This window comes from Ruditapes philippinarum, unplaced genomic scaffold, assembly GCF_026571515.1.
Source record: "Ruditapes philippinarum isolate M1 unplaced genomic scaffold, ASM2657151v2 ctg2974_1_1_1_1, whole genome shotgun sequence".
NCBI classification, from domain to species: Eukaryota; Metazoa; Mollusca; class Bivalvia; order Venerida; family Veneridae; genus Ruditapes; species Ruditapes philippinarum.
In genome coordinates, this window is record NW_026858298.1 from 25,465 (window position 1) to 47,102 (window position 21,638).

Below are 21,638 nucleotides of genomic sequence, written 5' to 3' on the forward strand. Positions count from 1 at the left end.
ATATATATTACTGTCTAAAAATATCAAAGAAAAAAAATTTGAACTGATATAATAATTGTATATAAATTTGGTTAATAACTTCACATATTGCATTGATACTAAAATAGTGGGTAGAAAGGAAACTTGGTTAATAAATTCACATACAGCATTATTGAAATAGCGGGGTAGAAATACTTCACTGAAGTTTTACTGCCTCTCGAGGAAAAAAACCAAGAGTGAAACAATTAATGAGTTTTTTTTATAGTAGAACATAAACAAACATGGGGAAATAAAACCATGAAAAATATTTAAGAAACATTAAATGAGCAATATAATCCCTAATAAAACCGGTACATCACACTCACTGTGAGTAAATATTTCCCAGAAAAACTCCTATATTTCACAGGGTTATGTTGAGACTGGCAGACAGACCTAATTAAAGATAAACAAATGATCAGCGTCATTATGAACTCTTCAAATGGAGTAGAAAATCGTGTTTACATGTGCTCCATACATATATCACATCTACCTTTAGCTAATTTCGACCAATAGCACTTACAATGATGATGAAAAAACACATATATTTCACCTGTAACAGTTCTAAAATACTTCAGAAGTTGTGTCACTGAAATAATTCAAAATCTTCATTTACATTATTAAATCAGAATGATACACAGTGGTAAAGGTGTTAGCAGAGGTCGAGTGGAGCCCTACCACAGCCTGAACAAAACGTTATAATGCGGAGAAAAATAAATACAACTTTAAATTCAATGTTATGTAGTATATTAAACTTTAAATTCAATGTAATGCAGTATATAAAACTTTAAAATTCAATGTTATCCAGTATATTAATTTAACTTTAAATTCAATGTTATGCAGTATATAAAACTTTAAATTCAATGTTTTGCAGTATATAAAACTTTAAATTCAATGTTATGCAGTATATAAAACTTTAAATTCAATGTAATGCAGTATATTAAACTTTAAATTCAATGTTATGCATTATATTAAACTTTAAATTCAATGTTATGCAGTATATTAAACTTTAAATTCAATGTAATGCAGTATATTAAACTTTAAATTCAATGTAATGCAGTATATTAAACTTTAAATTCAATGTTATGCAGTATATTAAACTTTAAATTCAATGTTATGCAGTATATAAAAACTTTAAATTCAATGTTATGCAGTATATTAAACTTTAAATTCAATGTTATGCAGTATATAAAACTTTAAATTCAATGTTATGCAGTATATTAAACTTCAATGTAACAAAATAATAATGTTAAATAAAGGTACATGAAATTTTTAATTATATTACGAGGCTGAATAAACTTTAAATTCACAAGAATATTGTATAATATGTAATATAAAGGTATTAATATTCATTTCTTTAAATCAAACTTATAAAAATTTTAATTCACTATAACGACTTATGTTAAGATGACAAAATTCCTTTTTGAAAATATAGATCGGGCTGTTTAAGGTTTTCTGGTAAAAAAAATTCTGTTTTATATTATACTGCTTGAACAATCATTTAGATTATGTGACCTCTAGTTTTATATATAATGACTAACTTAAATCAATGTACTTTGCTATATTTTTTTAGGGGGGAAAATCCATGAATCTAATCTCAAGGCAGCATGGCCTTTAATGCTGGAAACTAAATATACATTATATTATATAAGACGATGCTTGTATGATATTTGGTTATTATAGAATATTTCGTATGATTGCTGCAGACAATATTGGCATCTAGAATTGATTGAATGCTTAAAAACTATACCCATAGACCTTCAGCCAGCTCAAATTTGCCTTTTATAGCAACATAAAAATACATACTGCCAATACCACTGTGTAATATATTACTAATATGCTTGTTTGGCGAGAGGTTGTCTTTGGCGGAATGTTGAACAACGATTTAGTTTTGACATCAGCTGTCTTACTTTAAAGGCTATCTCAGCAATTTTCCTATTTGAGATCGGACAGTTTTTGATATGATAATTTTATTTAATATCATCATCATCCTAATAAGGAAAATTAAGTTAGTTACAGATTGTGCGTTTATTCAGAAATTTTTCCTTTTATCTTCCTTGAATATATATAGGAATATTAAAGCAACATTTATACTGTCTGTAACTCTTCAGACAAATGGATGGACATGAAATCTGCTGTTGCCAACATGTTGTTTGTTTTTTATGCTGTTTTTTGTAACCATTGTTTTGGCATAACTAAAATGGCTGTTTTTGTAACCTTTGTTTTGTCATATCTTGGCTGTTTTTGTAACCATTGTTTTGTCATATCTTGGCTGTTTTTGTAACCATTGTTTTGTCATATCTTGGCTGTTTTTGTAACCATTGTTTTGTCATATCTTGGCTGTTTTTGTAACCATTGTTTTGTCATATCTTGGCTGTTTTTGTAACCATTGTTTTGTCATATCTTGGCTGTTTTTGTAACCATTGTTTTGTCATATCTTGGCCGTTTTTGAAACCATTGTTTTGTCATATCTTGATGTTTTTGTAACCATTGTTTTGTCATATCTTGGCCGTTTTTGAAACCCTTGTTTTGTCATCATCTTGATGTTTTTGTAACCATTGTTTTGTCATATCCTGGCTGTTTTTGTAACCATTCTTTCCTCATATCTTGGCTGTTTTTGAAAAAATTGTTTTGTCATATCTTGGCTGTTTTTGTAACCATTGTTTTGTCACATTTTGGCAATCAGTCCACATAACAACTAAACAGTAATTACCATTTTCTCTGTAAGTGACTGTCTACTTATCCAACATGTACATGAACTTTGTTATACATTTATAAAAATTGAAATTTTTATTCTTCTCCTTGACTTATATTATCATATACAGACTTTATTCAAACAACCATACTTTTTTTTCATTATTTTTTTACAGTATCTCTAACAACGGAATATAATAACGTCTTATATTGCACACTAAAATTGAATAAAGATTGCTTAATCTCACACCTAGTGATTTTTTACGCATGCAATAAAAGATTTATAGTAAATTAAATGATACAATAAGGAATCTGGAGATAGGTATCTAAATGTAAATACAACAGTAAATGTCAACATGAAGATACTTATCTCAAACACAACACAGCAATAATGTACGCTTGTACTCCGGTTTTACCACCGCCATCAAATGTTTTACCACCTAACATCTCACCCAGACTTATTTCTCCATGACAACAAAACTGTCACTCACCCCATCGTTCAAATACAGACACAAGTTTTTACTGACTTTATATTGCAGTAGTTTATATTCTGACCATCAAGATTCAAACATACAGTACACAATCTATTATTGATCACTATCAGTTTTATCATACCATCGGTCAATATCTGACCAAATATCTGACCTCAACACAAATTATTATAATAAAATCCAAGACAGCCCTTCCAGCCAGCCCTTCGCTACATTTTTATTGTTTCCCTCCTCACCATATATTTAAAGGAAAGCAAGTTTTAGATTCCCATACTGTAAACTATATAATAATTTTTATCTCTTTAAGTTTCAACTGGTCTCAAAATGTTTTCTTACTTGTGGTCCAGTCTATCTAAAGTAATACCTTTGACTGCATAAAAATCAAATAAACTTTACGTAAGTCTTTAATTGTTGTTATCACTTCATATCATTTATTCATACTTTCTTAATATCGTGCAGAATGGTCAAAATTTTCGACTTTTTTTTACCTATTTCCTTGTACCCAGACTACATTAGAGCATATATATATATATATACCCTGGCCAGACAAATTTTGTCCATTATCTCGTTAGTGACTGTATAATCAATTAATACAAGTATAAAACAAGAGCCACCGCCGGGCGGGGGCAACGCTCGACTTTTTACTTTTTATAAACGCAAACATAGAAAGGTTTGAACATATATTGATGTTTCCTTTTTATAAATTTAGTTGGTCTGTCTTGTCACATTAGTTTTGTTTATATATTTTGTATATATATGAATAGAAACATTAAGCATAATTATTTATAAAAATAGCAACAGTACGCAATTTCTAAAAATAGCAACAATGACGCAATTTCTAAAAGTAGCAACAATGACGCAATTTCTAAAAATAGAAAAAATGACGCAATTTCTAAAAAATAGAAAAAAATGACGCAATTTCTAAAATAGAAACAATGACGCAATTTCTAAAAATAGAAAAAAAAATGACGCAATTTTCTAAAAATAGAAACAATGACGCAATTTCTAAAAATAGAAAAAAAATGACGCAATTACTAAAAATAGCAACAATGACATGCATATATATATATATATATATTATATATATATATATATTATATCTATATATGTATATATATATATATATATATACATGCATATATATATATATATTATATATATATATATATATATATATATATATATATATATATATATATATATATATATATATATATATATATATATATATACCTGCATATATGTATTTATATATATATTTATATATAATACATATACTATACATACACACACACCGATAAATGCACAATCTGAGAAAATTCAGTAATATAACCTTCAAGGTCAAGGTCATTAAAGAGCCCAAGCAAATTTGGGTTTGATAAACAACAAGGTCTGGTCCTTAAGAATGTTCTGTTATAATATGAATTTATCCCTTCAAAAAATAGCAAAGTTACAGTCAGTTACTGCCAAAACAATGAAAATTTCAATAATTTTGACCTTCAAAGGCAATGTCATTAATGAGTGAAGGTCAAGGTCTTTCAGTATATTTTTAACAGTTATCTTTGAAGATTATTATGTTCAAGTTTGAAGACAATCCATTCAAAAATAACAAAGTTACAGCCAATAATAGCCAAAAAATGAAAATTTCAATAATTTGACCTTCAAAGTCAAGGTCATTGATGAGTGAATGTCAAGGTCTGACTGGTTATTTTTAAGGGATATCCTTGAAGATTATTATGTTCAAGTTTGAAGACAATCCATTCAAAAATAACAAAGTAACAGCCAATAACAGCATGAACAAGCAAAAATTGGACTTTTAATATGGAACGCCTGGACTGTCTTATGTTAAGAATGAATGATATACCTGGTTAAATGTCTTTCTGTTGAGTCCGAGATACAAAATGCTGGGTGGAAATCATAATGTGCTCAGTTATTGAAGTGCCATGTTGTGTGCTGACTGTATTTTATTCAGTCAAATCAATGTATTATCGGGTGCATAAGTCGTTATGTTCAGTTCTTAAAACAAACAGGCATGTGGAAACACAATTATGTTGAGTTAAAAAGATATGTTGTAGGGTGTTACAGTTATTATGTTCGGTTATAATAATATGCTGTTTTGTGCTCTTCTCATCATGTTCAACCATGAAAATAAACAGTTGAGTGGTACTATCATTTTGTTTGGTTGAGGGCAGTGTATTATTGGGTGATACTTTTATTATTTTCAGTTGCAATGACATGCTGTTGGGTGCTTTATTCCTTCTGTTCAGTTGTGAAATAGAACTGTTAAATGGTACAATCATTATCATAAATGGTACTATCATTATCTTGTGTGCTGATTATATCTTCTTCAGTCAAGTCAATGTGTTGTTCGGTGCAAAGGTCGTTATGTTCAAGTGGTTTTTTTGGTACTATCATTATGTTCAGTTCAGATGATATACTGTTCGGTGCAGAGGTCATTATGTTCAATAGTGAACACAAATGTTGTGTGATACAACCATTATGTTGGGGTTCATTCGGATATTTTCGGGCAACAAGATTGGAGAGTCACGTCGAGGCTAATGACCACTAAATTGCCAAAACAATTTTCTTCCCTGTAAAAATATTATCGGGGGCTTTAAAAACGTTATTTTCATAAATTGGACTTTTTAAATACCCTATGGTATTTTATTTGGTTAATTCATGACTATACTATACTGTTTCAGTCATAATGGGTACAGTATATAAAACTTAAAATATGGGTAAGGGTAGCCTGTTAAAGTCACACATGACCACCCGGTAAATTAAAACTTAAAATTTATCTGTTTTGGTACCTATAAGATCACAAATGGACACAGCAAAACGAAATTTAAAAATATAAAACATCATATTCAAGTAAGGAACCCTATTTGAGTCACACATGGCACAGTATATGGAGCATATATAAGTAAGGGTTGGCCTATTAAAGTCACATATGGGCCACAGCATATACAACTAAAAATGTATTTGTTGGTAACCCATTTTGAGTCACACATAACCACAATAAATGGAACATAATATTTAAGTAAGGGAAACTTATTTGAGTCACACATGGCCACAGTATATGGAACATTAAATATAAGTAAAGTAGCGCAAATAAGTCACACATACCCACATTATGAAGAAACATTCTATATAAGTAAGGGAAACCTAATTTGAGTCACACTAGGCCAAAATATATGGAACATTATGTTAAAGTAAGGGAAATCTTTTTTGAGTCACACATAACTAAAGTATATGGAACATTATATATAAGTAAGGGTAGCCTAATAAAATTAGGACTCCAAATACATTTCCCTGACTTAAACATTTTGTAATATATTGTGGCCATGTGTGACTCAATTAGGTTTCACTTACTTATATAAATTTTCTTTATACTTTGGCCATGTTTGACTTTATTAGGCTACACTTACTTATATATAATGTTCCATTTACTGTGGTCATGTGTGTCTCAAATGGGGTTTCCATACTTATGTTTAACGTTCTATATACTGTGGCCATGTGTGACTCAAAATAGTAATTGTTTTTGGCAATTTAGTGGTCATTAGCCTCGACGTGACATATGGAAATTAGTTGCTCCGCCCGCCATCTTGTTTGACGCGAAGATATCCGAATGAACCCAACATAATTGTATGACCACTCAGCGCATTGTCAAATGACTTGTGCACCGAACAGTATATCATCTGAACTGAACATAATGACGGTATCACACCACAGTTTGTGTTCACAACTGAACATAATGACCTCTGCACCAACAGGATATCATCTGAACTGAACATAATGACGGTATCACACAACAGTTTGTGTTCACTACTGAACATAATGACTTCTGCACCAACAGTATATTATCTGAACTGAACATAATGACTTCTGCACCGAACAGTATATCATCTGAACTGAACATAATGACCTCTGCACCGAACAGTACATCATCTGAACTGAACATAATGACTTCTGCAGCCGAACAGTATATCATCTGAACTGAACATAATAACGGTATCACACAACATTTTGTGTTCACTACTTAACAGAATGACTTCTGCACCGAACAGTATATCATCTGAACTGAACATAATGACGGTATCACACCACAGTTTGTGTTCACAACTGAACATAATGATTCTGCACCGAACAGTTATATTATCTGAACTGAACATAATAACGGTATCACACAACATTTTTGTGTTCACTACTTAACGAATGACTTCTGCACCGAACAGTATATCATCTGAACTGAACATAATGACGTTATCACACCACAGTTTTTGTTTCACTACTGAACATAATGACCTCTGCACCAAACAGGATATCATCTGAACTGAACATAATGACGGTATCACACAACAGTTTGTGTTCACTACTGAACATAATGACTTTTGCACCGAACAGTATATTATCTGAACTGAACATAATGACTTCTGCACCGAACAGTATATCATCTGAACTGAACATAATGACCTCTGCAACCGAACATAAATCATCTGAACTGAACATAATGACTTCTGCGCCGAACAGTACATCATCTGACTGAACATAATGACCTCTGCACCGAACAGTATGTCATCTGAACTGAACATAATGACGGTATCATACAACAGTTTGTGTTCACTACTGAACACAATGACCTCTGCACCGAGCAGTACATCATCTGAACTGAACATAATGATAGTACTATTCAACAGTTCTATTACACGACTGAACAGTCTGAATAAAGCACCCAACAGCATGTCATTGCAACTGAAAATAATAAAAGGATCACCCAATAATACACTGCCTCAGCCAAACGAAATGATAGTACCACTCAACAGTTTATTTTCATGGTTGAACATGATGAGAAGAGCTATTTTAACCGAACATAACAACTGTCATACCCTACAACATATCTTTTTAACTCAACATAATTGTGTTACCACATGCCTGTTTGTTTTAAGAACTGAACAGAACAAACTTATGCACCCGACAATACATTGACTTGACTGAATAAAATGTAATCAGCACACAACTTTACACTTCAATAACTGAGCGCATTTGGATTTCCACCCAGTATATTGGGATTTTGACCCAGCATATTGTATCTCGGACTCAACAGAATCACATTTAACCATGTATATCAGTCATTCTACACATAAGACAGTCCAGGCGTTCCATATTTTAACCTTGAAGGTCAAGGTCATTTATGGATGAAGGTCAAGGTTAGTGTGGTCTACTGAAAGGTCTTGTCCCAAGGGTTGTTGTGGCCAAGTATGAAGACAATACACCAAGAAATGAAAAAGTTATGATCCAGGTACAAGTTTTCGGACGGCAACGGCAACGGAGACGGCAACGGCAACGGCAACGCCGACCTGACTATAACAATACCTCTACTTTTTTTTTCACAAAAAAAAAAAAAAAAGTCGAGCTAATGATACCATAAATAAACTCATGTCTAGGAGAATCATGATGATATAACAATAATGATTTCAGGAACAAATCACATCATAAAACTGTTGTTAAAGTAACCGATCATTACAGAATTATATTACCATGGTTATATTATGTCTACTGATATATTAACCCATACCATACTGCTTTGAACTTGGATCTGTAAAACTTCTCATGCATCGTTACTTAAAGTGGGGTACAATTTCAAAGCTAAAACTGAGTTAAGTAATAGACGAGTTGTTAATGCAGGCTTGCCTTGACTGGTAGACACACTTTGTATAAAGTCATACTTTTGATAAACAATTATATATATACATCTTGTTTGGTATGTAAAAAAAGCAATCAGGGAAAGCTGTCTATAATCTTTGGTTACATGAAATGACAGTATGACACAATGAGAACAGATCCATTTACAGCAAGAGAAAAGCCTTGTTGTATAACAGATTACATCTCACATGTAACATTTCAATTTGTCTTCCACTTAAATGATTCACGGATCAAACACTTGATTACCCTCACCATGTTCATACATATATATATCCCTGTGTACCATGATACTTTGTCCTATAATGTAAGTGGGTAACTTCTCACTGATACTTACAACTACAGTTACATCACATTAAATTCTAACTTAAAACCCCTTACATCTCTTGAAGAAAGGATAAAGTTTTGTTTCCTTGTTCTTTAATTTTTAACTTGGGGATCAAGTGTTTCATCAACGTTTAAGGAACAGTTTGTCATGTTACTAAGTACATGTGGGGGAGTAAAAAGGCCTCCAATGTAGCTTTTTGACATGACGGGACTGGAAATAAATTTTCATGATCCATTAGAAGTAGGTTTAAACCAATAACTTGTGTACAAAATTTCAAACCATTTCCTCATTCTGTTTTTCCAGAGTAATTATTCTAATTGTGCAAATCAGACTAAGAAGGGCACAAATAACAATTTTCATAACTTGGAATCATGTGCTCTGTTATTACCACTATATATAAATCAGATTTTAAGAAGGTTGAAAGACTCCCATCTTGTACAAATTCGGTCTGCAAAACTACACTTAGAGGTGGGGGTCACTATGAAAATGCTTGAATAGTGGTAGCCACCCAAAAAGGATAGAGTACAAGAAGTTTGGAGATGCAAAGGAATTTTATATTTGATATTGTGATATTTTTTTTTGACAAGACATATACACCAAGAGACCTCAGTAAAGAACTACTTTCACACCCAGTAATAGTGGCTCCTCTCTCTACATAATCTGTCTATGGTGTGCAGTTAATCTTGCGATAACAACATCATCAACTGCATGTTCAGAGATTAGAGTGGCCTGATAAGCCCAGCCAGGTACAGCATCTTCAACATTGAAAAAATACAGCAAGAATATTGCTCGGAGGCAGCAGCACACAGATAAATCTGTTTGTATAAGACAGCAGGAATATTGAATAAGGTGAAAAGTCTGAGAATGTTCTCTGGGATTAGACATTTATCCCCTTTATGTTGCCTTCATCTACATGAATAATGCATGATGTACAGCAACAAATCTCTATATCACACATTAGACACTGTACAAAATCTCCCCGCACATAACAACCTACAATCTATGGTAATTTCATGAATGTCTTACAACACAAATAATTCACTTAAACTAAAATAGTGTAACTAAAAATATTCACATGAACTTTTATAATTTACTTATATAGTTTTCAGAATCACAGAAATTATTCACTCTTTTTCAAGTAAATACAGTGCCCATCAAAAGTCTGGAGACACATAACATTTTACTAATTTTTGGGTAATCTTGGCAAAATCTGTCCAGCAAATGCAGTTTTATTGTTTGAAATATAATATTACCTCCATTTATTATCTTTTGGCATAAAAAATGTTAAGAAAGTCATAAGATTTCCATATTTATATGACAAACTTAGTTTTACATATTTTTAGAGAAAACAAAACATAACTAGTGTTTTCGATCACTTCAAAAACCTTTTATAATCCATAAAAAGTTTCTGTCCAAATATCAACATAACTTCCATGGTCAGTCTAGTGAATGTTTCACTACAATACAATGGTTCCATTTGAAGACAGAGTGCGCTGTAAAACCCTGAGAAGTCAAGGAGTGGCTGCTTCAGAAATTGCCAACATGCTGGGAATAGGAAGGTTGGTTACTTAAATTGATGATTTTTTACACTTGCTGAATACTTTAAAATTCTTTTGCAAGGACAATATCAGCCTTTGATGTTTCTTTTGTGGTTAACGTCAATTTCCTTCTTGTAGAGCCACTGTTCACCAGACCCTGGATCGATTTGAGGCTACTTGAAGCCACCATGATCGACCTAGATTGGGCCGCCCAAAGGTCTCTACACTAAGAGACGCTCCCCTTGTTTATCAGGCAATCTTTACAAGACAGGAGACTCATTGTTCCATTGCTCAAGAGGTCATGGAAATTGGCTGAGTTAATACTTTACATTCCACAGTTTGTCGCAGACTTTAGCAAGTTGGATTAGAGTGTCATCAAGCCATTAAGAAGCCACTACTGACCAATGATCATAGGCAGAAGCATTTGGCTTTTGCTAGAGCACATTCTGGCGTGACATGGGTGGATTGGTCCACTGTTTTGTTCACCGATGAGAGCAAGGTCAACATGTTCCAGACAATGTCCATGTGAAGCTCTTTTGGACGAATGTGTTGTGTCAGCAGTGAAATTTCAAGGTGGTTGAATCATGGTATGGGGTGCCATGAGCTTCCAGGACCTGGTATTCTGAAGGTTGTGCATGGGAACTTGAATTCCAAAGGTTACATTGACATTTTAAGCAATTGTGCCATACCATCGCCTCATCTGCTAGTGTATGGACATGAGTGCTGGTACCAAGATGATGGTGTTCCGTGCCACCGGGCAAAGGTAGTAAAAGAATGGCACTCCCAGAAGAGCATTAGGTGCTTGGAGAACTGGCCACCACATTCTCCAGACCTCAACCCTATCGAAAACGTGTGGCATGACATCAAAATGAAGCTCGGGAACAAGCATCATGGTAATCTGAGAGAACTGTCAATGATTGTGATTCCTGGTATGAGTTGACAGTAAATAGATGTAGAACATTAGTTAAGAGTATACCTAGAATAATTCAAGCCGTTTTGGCAGCTTGAGGCGGACACACTAAGCACTTACTGTGTGATCTTTTCTGTACTGCTGTTTGTTGGTTTTTGTGCTATTAGGAAAATGAGACAAAATTTGGCATTTTAGACTTTTAATCTAAGTTGTGCACAGTTTTTTGTGTTCATATGTGACATGAATGAATTATTATGTATCATTGTACATTCAGAATGAATTAAATTGGACATTTTGCAAAGAAAACTGTTTTTATTGACTTGTCTCCAGACTTTTGATGGGCACTGTAGTTCTGTATTATACAGAATAACTCAAACAATATTCACTTTTACTAAATAGTTGTACAAATAACGAATCACATAAATTATTCACTTTTAAATATACAACAATAATGCTCTAAAAAGTCAAAGCCATTCATATTAGTAGTGTTAGGTTATTCAAGAGCATTTCAATTCACTGGAAATTATCATATTAATTATATTGTTACAAGAGAGTATATCAGACGCCATTACAACATTAATTTGTGTATCTTTGATCAATATTTTGTATGACACTTACTAAAAGGTCACATACATGTACAGGCTTTTAGTAATATAGAGGGAGACCTATGGTTCTTCTCCCTACAACATCAGAACATCATCAAGAACCTGTGCAATACCACCTTATCATACCACAAACAACCAAGAAGGCTTACTTATACGAAATAACTGTTTGTCTCTTGTAGCCAGGATCTGGACTCATTGTGATATTAAAGGACATTAGTGATTCACAGCAGACTTTGTTTACACAGATTCCCATTGAACTTTGGTCAAACATTCTAAGCCAACTGTCATTATAAATTAACATACTGGTGTATACAATTGATTGCTGTGTGAAGTGCAAAGGCATTGCAAAGGTCAACAGGGTCATAGACAAGAGTCAAGGTCATTCTTACATACATATTAAATGTCAAGGTCAGCTGCTATAGTAAAGTGTCACAATCAACTGTGTCAAGTTACATGGTAAATTAAGATAGACAATTGGCAAGGTAATCAGTAAATGTCAAGGTCAACTGTTATAAATTTCAAAGCAAACTGTTACAATGTTAAAGTAAACTGTTACAGACAATGTCAAGGTCATCAGTTACAATGTCAAGTTCAACTTTTACAAACAATGTCAATGTCATTTGTTACAGATGTCAAGGTCAACTGTTACATACAATTACAAGGTCATCTATTCAATGTTAGAAGTCAACTGTTTCAAGTGTCAAAGTAAATGAAAATATATATTTTGTCAATGTCAACCTGTAGACTATAAGGAACTCACCTGTTTTCATTTGTATAATCATATCGAGGAGTGGGATCTGGGTCATGACCGTTGACATCATAACTTGCCTTTTCATCCTGAAAATATACAAATATTACAAATTATTACTATTACTAATTTAAGAATACACTAACATACAAGGAATTTTTTTGTTTGTTTTTTTAAATTTCTAATACTAATAATTATTATAGGATTTTGTGTAAAACAGTGATTGGCTTTCTAATATAAGCCAAGCTATTCTTCCTGACAGGATATATTGATCTTTAATAAGAGATAATAAATATGAATGTTTTGATTATGTAAATAATAATATTATTGTCAAATGTCAAAAAATAAAACACATCCAATTTTTTTGTCAAATCATTGATAAAATGTACACCTTTAAGTAGACTCTCAAAATTTGTTTAAAACTCTACAAATTATCAGACTATTTCGCTAATCCAGATTCATTCATATGTTTGTCCTACATCAAGTTTTGTAGTTTATTTTTGATGGCTTAAACCATAAATGATGTATCTAGATCTGGTATAGACAGCTTGCAGGGATCTTTCAAATATTTTATTACATGCTGAGAGTTTTTATGTTCAATTTTTTAAAGAAAACTCCCTGCTGCATTTTGGCACAAGATTTATATACAACTAATAACGTTTCCATCTGTACTTAAACTTGGCTCCCCATTTCATGTCCAAAATGTTCATTCTTAAAACTTTTATTACCTGTATACACTTTAATCACAAACACATTTCTTTTCCTCAGTTTATTTTACAGACATTTATTTTTCATTTACTTTTCTCTTTATACAGCTCCTAAGAATCTAACTAGTAAATTCATCAATTAAAGATTTAATCAAATTTGACACCAACAGAAATTTGATTCAAAAAGATGAGTCAAACACTAGAAAAGTAACTTCTTAACCTCAGTGAACTTAACTTAATTATGATTATTATCTGATATTACAATTTTTTTTTGTGTGGTAGAGTACCCATTACACCAACACAGTATAGGTTATGCTTTATTGGTGGAGGAAGAACTCATGTGCCCCTCCTTGCATTATTTCAGGCACAAACTCAGGCACCTGAGTAGAACCACCGACACTTAATAAGCTAGCTGAATAGTTTCCTCACATGAAATAATTCAAAGTCCCTGTCAGGATTTGAACCCACAGCATTGAGGGGCAAGTGGTTTGAAGTAAATGACCCTTGACTACTCAGCCCAGATGCCATCTGATAACAGTTAAACAACATAATATTATAAAACATCTTAGTCTAACAATTATATACTGAAAACAGTGTATGACATTTTATACTAAATTAATGTGGTGCTACAGATAAACAAAGGGCCAAATAATTGAAACAATATAAATGTGTGTTTTTATTTACATTTTTTTGTTGTTCTTGTGGGGGTGAGGGGGGGGGGCTTAAAAAAATCACAGATTAACACTGTATGATAAATAATAGATAATGTACCAGCTTATGTCAGACCTTCTGATATGTTGACCAGGCTGTGAGTTTGTTCAGGAAGTTTAAAACATAAACCATGCCATACATAACTAGCTCACAGTTACTTCACAGTCAGCTCACAGTTAGCTCACAGTTAGCTCAGTGCCTCATCCCCCACTTATGTCAAGATAAACTGATAGCTATGTTCATCAAAATGGGATTATTTTAAGATAATTTCTGAGCTAATTTAAGTTTACTGACCCTAAGCTAAATGACATAAAAATATAACTACATTAAATAGTTATACATATCAGAGCTTTAATTACCTTTATTGCTTATAGAAACACCTGGTGGAAGTGTTTCAAACTAATTCAAGGTTTAAAATATCATAAAATTATGATGAAATTATGATGAAAAAAGTGTTAATTGCTGTAAAATTCATTTTATAATATGTCTATCACACAAAATTATTAATTAAATCATTATAATTATACAGCCTCCAGGCAGTGTAAATTTACTAAGATGAGATCCGGGTGTTACTGTATTAAGGTAAGTACTAGTAATGGCCTACTGAACGATCTGTTGATTTTAAAAGGTGGGACTTAAAGATAAGTTTTCGGTTCAATTTTAAACTTCCTCTCAGTATAACATTCATCTGTGAGCATCATCTCTACAGATAATTTCTATCTATCAAATCTCTAGTCTTGAAATAGATGTTTGTGGTTACCCAATATACCACTGGGTTTTCATTCCAATGAAAGTCTTGATTTATCAGCGCGAAAAGATCAGTTCACAACAAAATAGTTTAGTACTTTTCATTATTTTAATATTTATATATCATCTGTGTTTCTCTCAAGACAACCTGTTCAAGTTTCTCAAAAGGTAAGCAAACTGACCCATTGTCAGAAAGATTGCACTTAAAGAGTATAAATTACAATTTTCGATGTGACCAGTATTTTTATAATACCTTATGTTGTAGGGAGAATTAAACCATTCACCAGTTTAATACCAGCTAAATATCAGCCATGTTTGGACTAAATAGTGAACTGTGACTGCGGACAATGATGATGATCAGACAGCAAAGGTGTACCGCCTGATCTTGGTCTGCACTGGTCACATGGGTAGAGTTGGCTCCCCCCCATCAGGCTTATAGAGTATAATCATAAACTTACAGAGCATCAGGGTAAAAGTTAAAATAATATTTTATTTTGAACTTTTATTTTTTCTCTCTCATGAACTGTTGAAAACATTATTGTTCAGTATTGGCTTCCAGATGGAATGTAAACTCATTATATTATAATATGCAATAGAATGATAAAAATTTTATAATTTACACACATCAAACAAAGGTAAGGAAGAATTTGGCGGGTAAAGAATCTGATCAATGGAAATAAAACTGATGGGGGGGAGGCAGGGTATAGAACAACTTGTATAGCTGATGTAAAACATGGAGGAATCATCTACAAGTGTATAATAGTGGTACCAGATGTTAGATCACTTTAACAGACACTGTTATAACAACAGCAAAGGTAAAAGGTGGCAACAACCTAAGTGCAGTCAATCCATTATACTGCATTTCTAATTAACTATATCAATGATTTATGAGCAGGTATGAAAACAATATGATATAAATATTTTGAGTCATCTACCAAAACTTCTTTATTCTAACATGGTTCATTTAATTATAAGACTGTAAGCTTTCGAAATGAGCAGAGTGGAAAGTACCAAACATTAACATGTCAATATTATGATATTAGATAATTGACAATTAACATAATGGACTTAATTAAGTGATTAACTATTTCATGGCTGAATTAATTGTTCAACATCCTTTAATTTTTTTTTTCCTAATTATGAGCACATTACCATGAAAGTTGACAAAATTCTTGCATTATCATTTAACATTATCTTGCATAGCTTATTTTTCACATAATATTAGCTTATTTTTCACATAATATAATGCTTTGCAATTCAACACTCAGAACTTTAATGGTCTTTAAAATTTTACAGTACATCTGAACTGTGTGATAATTTATGACACTCACAAGCACTCAAATTTATTTAGTTTTCAATAGTCTGCACTTTTCACTATTCATTCAATATGTATTTTTAACTTTTCCCTAAAAATGATGAATGTTTTTTGTGGCCAAGTCTATTTTAGTTATGTAGCTTGGAAAGGATTAACTAGCTTGCAGTATATCTAATTATGGTGTACTTTGTTTTTGTTGGGTTTTACATTGCACCAACACAGTATAGGTCATATGGTGACTTTCCAGAAAGGGTTTCATGTGCCCCTATATGTGTATTATTTCAGGCCCCTGAGCAGAACCACCAACATTCCTTAAGCTAGCTGGATAGCTTTCTCACAGGAAATTATCCAAAGACGCTTGTAAGACTTAAACCTACAGTGGTAAGAGACTTTAAATGGCAAACAATAGCAGCTTTAAATGATAGAAAATCTGTATGTTGGTCATTCACAAGCTTACATTGAGTCCCTTAAAATTTCAAAAATATTCTCACATATTTCATAAGGTTTTTTTTGCTTTTACTTTTAAGTATAAATATAACACAATGACTGTGTTCCCACACTTGAACAGAGTGTGACAGAGTGAACAGTGCAGTGTTTGTGAATCTTTGGTGTTTTTTCCTGGTTTAAAATTTCTCACATGTTTTTTTAATTTATCAAGGAGTACCATATTTACATGCTCTCAACAACCCTTGACAATATCAAGAGCAAATCTACCAAGTTTTATCCTGGTTATAAAAGTGGCTGTCATTTTCTACATCACAGTCACTTTATGAAATAACAACTACCTAGTAAATGTTAAAAATATTTTTTTCCACGCCACATTCTGTCAATCCATTATGATTATCAAAAACTTAGAAAATTTAACAAAAATAACTGGTTTTTTTTTCGTTTTTTTTTTTTAACATTGGCTACATTAATCTATTTTATATCTAAAGTTTGTATACATATATTTACACTGTACTATATACTGTAACAACTTTCTGGGTGGGCTTAATGATAAATGAATTTCATTAGTTTACAATTGAATTTACTATTAAATACACCATAACAATCAGTGTATAAATCAACAGCATAATAAAGTCAATCCTCAATGTCATAAACGATGTGAAATAATTTTATGCGAAATTTATCTTATGATAATTATTTCAGAAATAAGAAATAATCTGATTAAATGTTTGAGGTTTTCTTATTGATTGATATTTCTTGGCAGATTTTTACTTATTTATTAATGTACTTACAATATAAGTCCATACTAAAATTCTACCCAAATCACTTAACTATTAAATATACCAGCTGAATTTATGAAATGGATTTGACAAGCTTTCAATTATGGGACTGTCCATTATCAAAATTTGGGGATATCAAGATGAAAGTTCAAACAGCAAAGAACCTGATCTGTAAGACTTTTAACATTTAGACTGATCCTCACACTGATATTAGGGCTGGCCAGACCTCACACTAATGTTCAGGCTGGCCAGACTTCACACTGATGTTCAGGCTGACCTGGCCTCACACTGATGTTCAGGCTGGCCAGACTTCACACTGATGTTCAGGCTGGTCTGACTTATCACACTGATGTTCAGGCTGGCCTGACTTCACACTGATGTTCAGGCTGGCCTGACTTCATGCTGATGTTCAGACTGGCCTGACTTCACGCTGATGTTCAGACTGGCCTGACTTCACGCTGATGTTCAGGCTGGCCTGACTTTACAATGATGTTCAGGCTGGCCTGACTTCATGGTGATGTTCAGGCTGGCCTGACTTCACACTGATGTTCAGGCTGGCCAGACTTTACAATGATGTTAAGGCTGGCCTGACTTCACACTGATGTTCAGGTTGGCCTGACTTCATGCTGATGTTCAGGCTGGCCTAACTTCACGCTGTATTCAGGCTGGCCAGACTTTCACAATGATTTCAGGCTGGCCAGACTTTACAATGATGTTCAGGCTGGCCAGACTTTACAATGATGTTCAGGCTGGACCTAGACTTTACAAGGATGTTCAGGCTGGCCTTACTTTACGCTGATGTTCAGGCTGGCCAGACTTTACAATGATGTTCAGGCTGGCCAGACTTTACAATGATGTTCAGGCTGGCCAGATTTTACAATGATGTTCAGGCTGGCCAGATTTTACAATGATGTTCAGGCTGGCTAGACTTTACAAGGATGTTCAGGTTGGCTAGACTTACTTCACGCTGATGTTCAGGCTGGCCAGACTTTACAATGATGTTCAGGCTGGCCAGACTTTACAATGATGTTCAGGCTGGCCAGATTTTACAATGATGTTCAGGCTGGCCAGACTTTACAATGATGTTCAGGCTGGTCAGACTTTACAATGATGTTCAGGCTGGCCAGACTTTACAATGATGTTCAGGCTGGCCAGACTTTACAATGATGTTCAGGCTGGTCAGACTTTACAATGATGTTCAGGCTGGCAGACTTTACAATGATGTTCAGGCTGGCTAGACTTTACAACTGATGTTCAGGCTGGCCAGACTTTACAATGATGTTCAGGTTGGCCTGACTTTACAATGATGTTCAGGCTGGTCAGACTTTACACTGATGTTCAGGCTGGCCAGACTTTACAATGATGTTCAGGCTGGCCAGACTTCACACTGATGTTCAGGCTGGCTAGACTTTACAATGATGTTCAGGCTGGTCAGACTTTACACTGATGTTCAGGCTGGCCAGACTTTACAATGATGTTCAGGCTGGCCAGACTTCACACTGATGTTCAGGCTTGCCTGACTTTACACTGAGGTTCAGACTGACCAGACTTCACACTGATGTTCAGGTTGGCCAAACTCTATACTGATGTTCATGCTGGCCTGGCTCTATACTGGTGGTAAATGCTAATCATTTTTTGTATCTGGTGAGCTAGATAAAGTCTCATATTTGATTTAACCATTCCAAATTTGAAAACAAAAAAGATATTAAACTCATAATGCACTTTTATAGACTTGTTAATTTCTAAATTTAAATTTTCAATTTATTTTGAAGAAAATAAAAATGTAATTGAAATAGGGAAAGTGCTTGTTTGCAAATTTTCTCAATTATCTATTTGGACTTTTTTTGTATTTTGATTTTACAACTTCATTGCACAACACCACTTAATGCATGCAAAACCAAATAAATGCTGACAAAAAATTCTGTAGCTTTACAATCAATCCACGGAAATCTCTCCGACATCACAAAAAGACATGTTGACTGCCTGGAATTCAGCGTTTACACCTTCACAAATAGCTTCTCTCTCCCTTCAGACTATAGATAAGCTACAGGGATTTTCATCTCTTCAAACTTTCAGGCATAGTTCCAATATTTTGATAACGCGTTACAACATCATTTTATGTCATTAGCATGTTTCGATTTTTTTTTCCTTGCGTGCATGATTTACACATTTAGTATTCAAGTTTGGCGCGATGCCTTTGATTAATATGTTAAGTGGTGGCAAAAAGTTTACAAATTGCTGGAGGAAGATTTCGGAGAGGTATCGCAACAAGTTATAGCGTTGTCATTATAACACTTTTAATGCACGTCTCTCTAATAGCAGGACAAGCTGTTACAACAGCCAGAACAATTTCACAGTGCTCTCACTTCCATATCTACCAAAGTCTACTACAAATCCGATAGCAAAAAAAAACAAAACAAAAAAACACCCCACAAAAAAAACACTTTAAACATGATAAATAATAAATGAAATATAAAATTTTTGAGAATTAGTTTCAATTCCTACAAAAGAACAGCTTATGTCTTATTCTAGAAAACAATTTGTTTAAAAACCATAAAGCAAATTAATTTGCTCTTTTTCATTTTCTTTTAACTGTTAAGTACATTCCTGTCAAGAAAAATGCTGATCCCATAAATTTCAATTCAATTTTGAATCCTTGGAAATTTGGTATTGTAAATATACACTTTAATCTTTGAAGAATAATTTTTTGTGTCTGTATCTCACCAATTCCATAGTTAAATTTTGAATTTAAACAACTTGGCATTCACATTCAAAATCAAATTATTAACAAAACAATATGGCAATATGGGTTCAAACCCCATGGGGGGCAAGTTGTTGTTTCCTTTAGCAAGAAACTTGACACTCATTGCTCAGTACTGGTTGGTTCCAGGAACAGATTCAAAAGTGTGTCTATAAGCTTTATATATAGTTTTCTACACAATCCGAACTAAACTAAATTCTGCACAAACTAACAAAACAATATAGAACATACGTAGTTCCTCTTTAGATCAGGGTGCTCGGACTCTATACCATCATCTAGAATTGTGACTGCCACTCCCTTACCAGTCACACCCATTGCCCACGCCTTCTGTACATTCATGTCCAGGCCTTGACCACGATTCTGCAAATATATAGAAAATACAAATATATTTATGCTGAAAACAATCAATAAATCTCAAAGAATTCGATTAACATTCCACGAATATTACCTACTGTTTTATTTTAACAACATAAAATAGAATAAAAATACCTGCAATAACCAAATTTTTTTATATGTAACAGATGAAACATTTTTTATTTACTTACATAATAATAGTAACATACCACACAATTTCTGATATATATACAAATAGAGCTCTCTCACTAAGCAATTCTTTGATAATGGGCACAAATTTCATTGTATCAGAAAATAATAAACATTTTATTTTTCTTTAATAATTACAAAACAGTCAAGAAGTAAAGATACAAAATGGCGCAGCTTGTTAACTATATTGAGAAATGATATACAACGAGAGTTTGGAATAGCTTGTTACCTATATTGAGAAATGGTGTACAAGATTGTATGAGCTTGATAAATACATTGAGAAATTGTGTACAAGGAGTTTGTAGGAGCTTGCTAACTAGAATAAGGACAGACTGTATGAGCTTGTTAACTACATTGAGAAATGGTGTACATAGACAATTTGTAGGAGCTTGTTAACTACAGAGTGAAATGGTGAACAAGGCCAGATTGTATGAGCTTGTTAACTACATTGAGAAATGGTTTACAATATTGTAGGAGCTAGATAACTACAGTGAGAAATTGTCTATTAGGATAGATTTTTTGGAGCTTGTTAACTACATTAAGAAATGTTGTACAAGATTGTAGGAGCTTGATAACTACATAAAGAAATTGTGTACAAG

General features: G+C 33.0%; 1 protein-coding gene across 1 annotated transcript in view; it reads right to left on the minus strand.

Annotated features, from left to right (window-relative positions):
* LOC132752714 (furin-like protease kpc-1) overlaps window positions 1-21,638 on the minus strand; it is a 79,255-nt gene that overhangs the window by 24,819 nt on the left and 32,798 nt on the right. Inside the window, 2 exon segments of the mRNA XM_060743077.1 lie at window positions 13,042-13,118; window positions 20,728-20,856. Coding sequence (XP_060599060.1) covers window positions 13,042-13,118; window positions 20,728-20,856 — 206 coding nt within the window.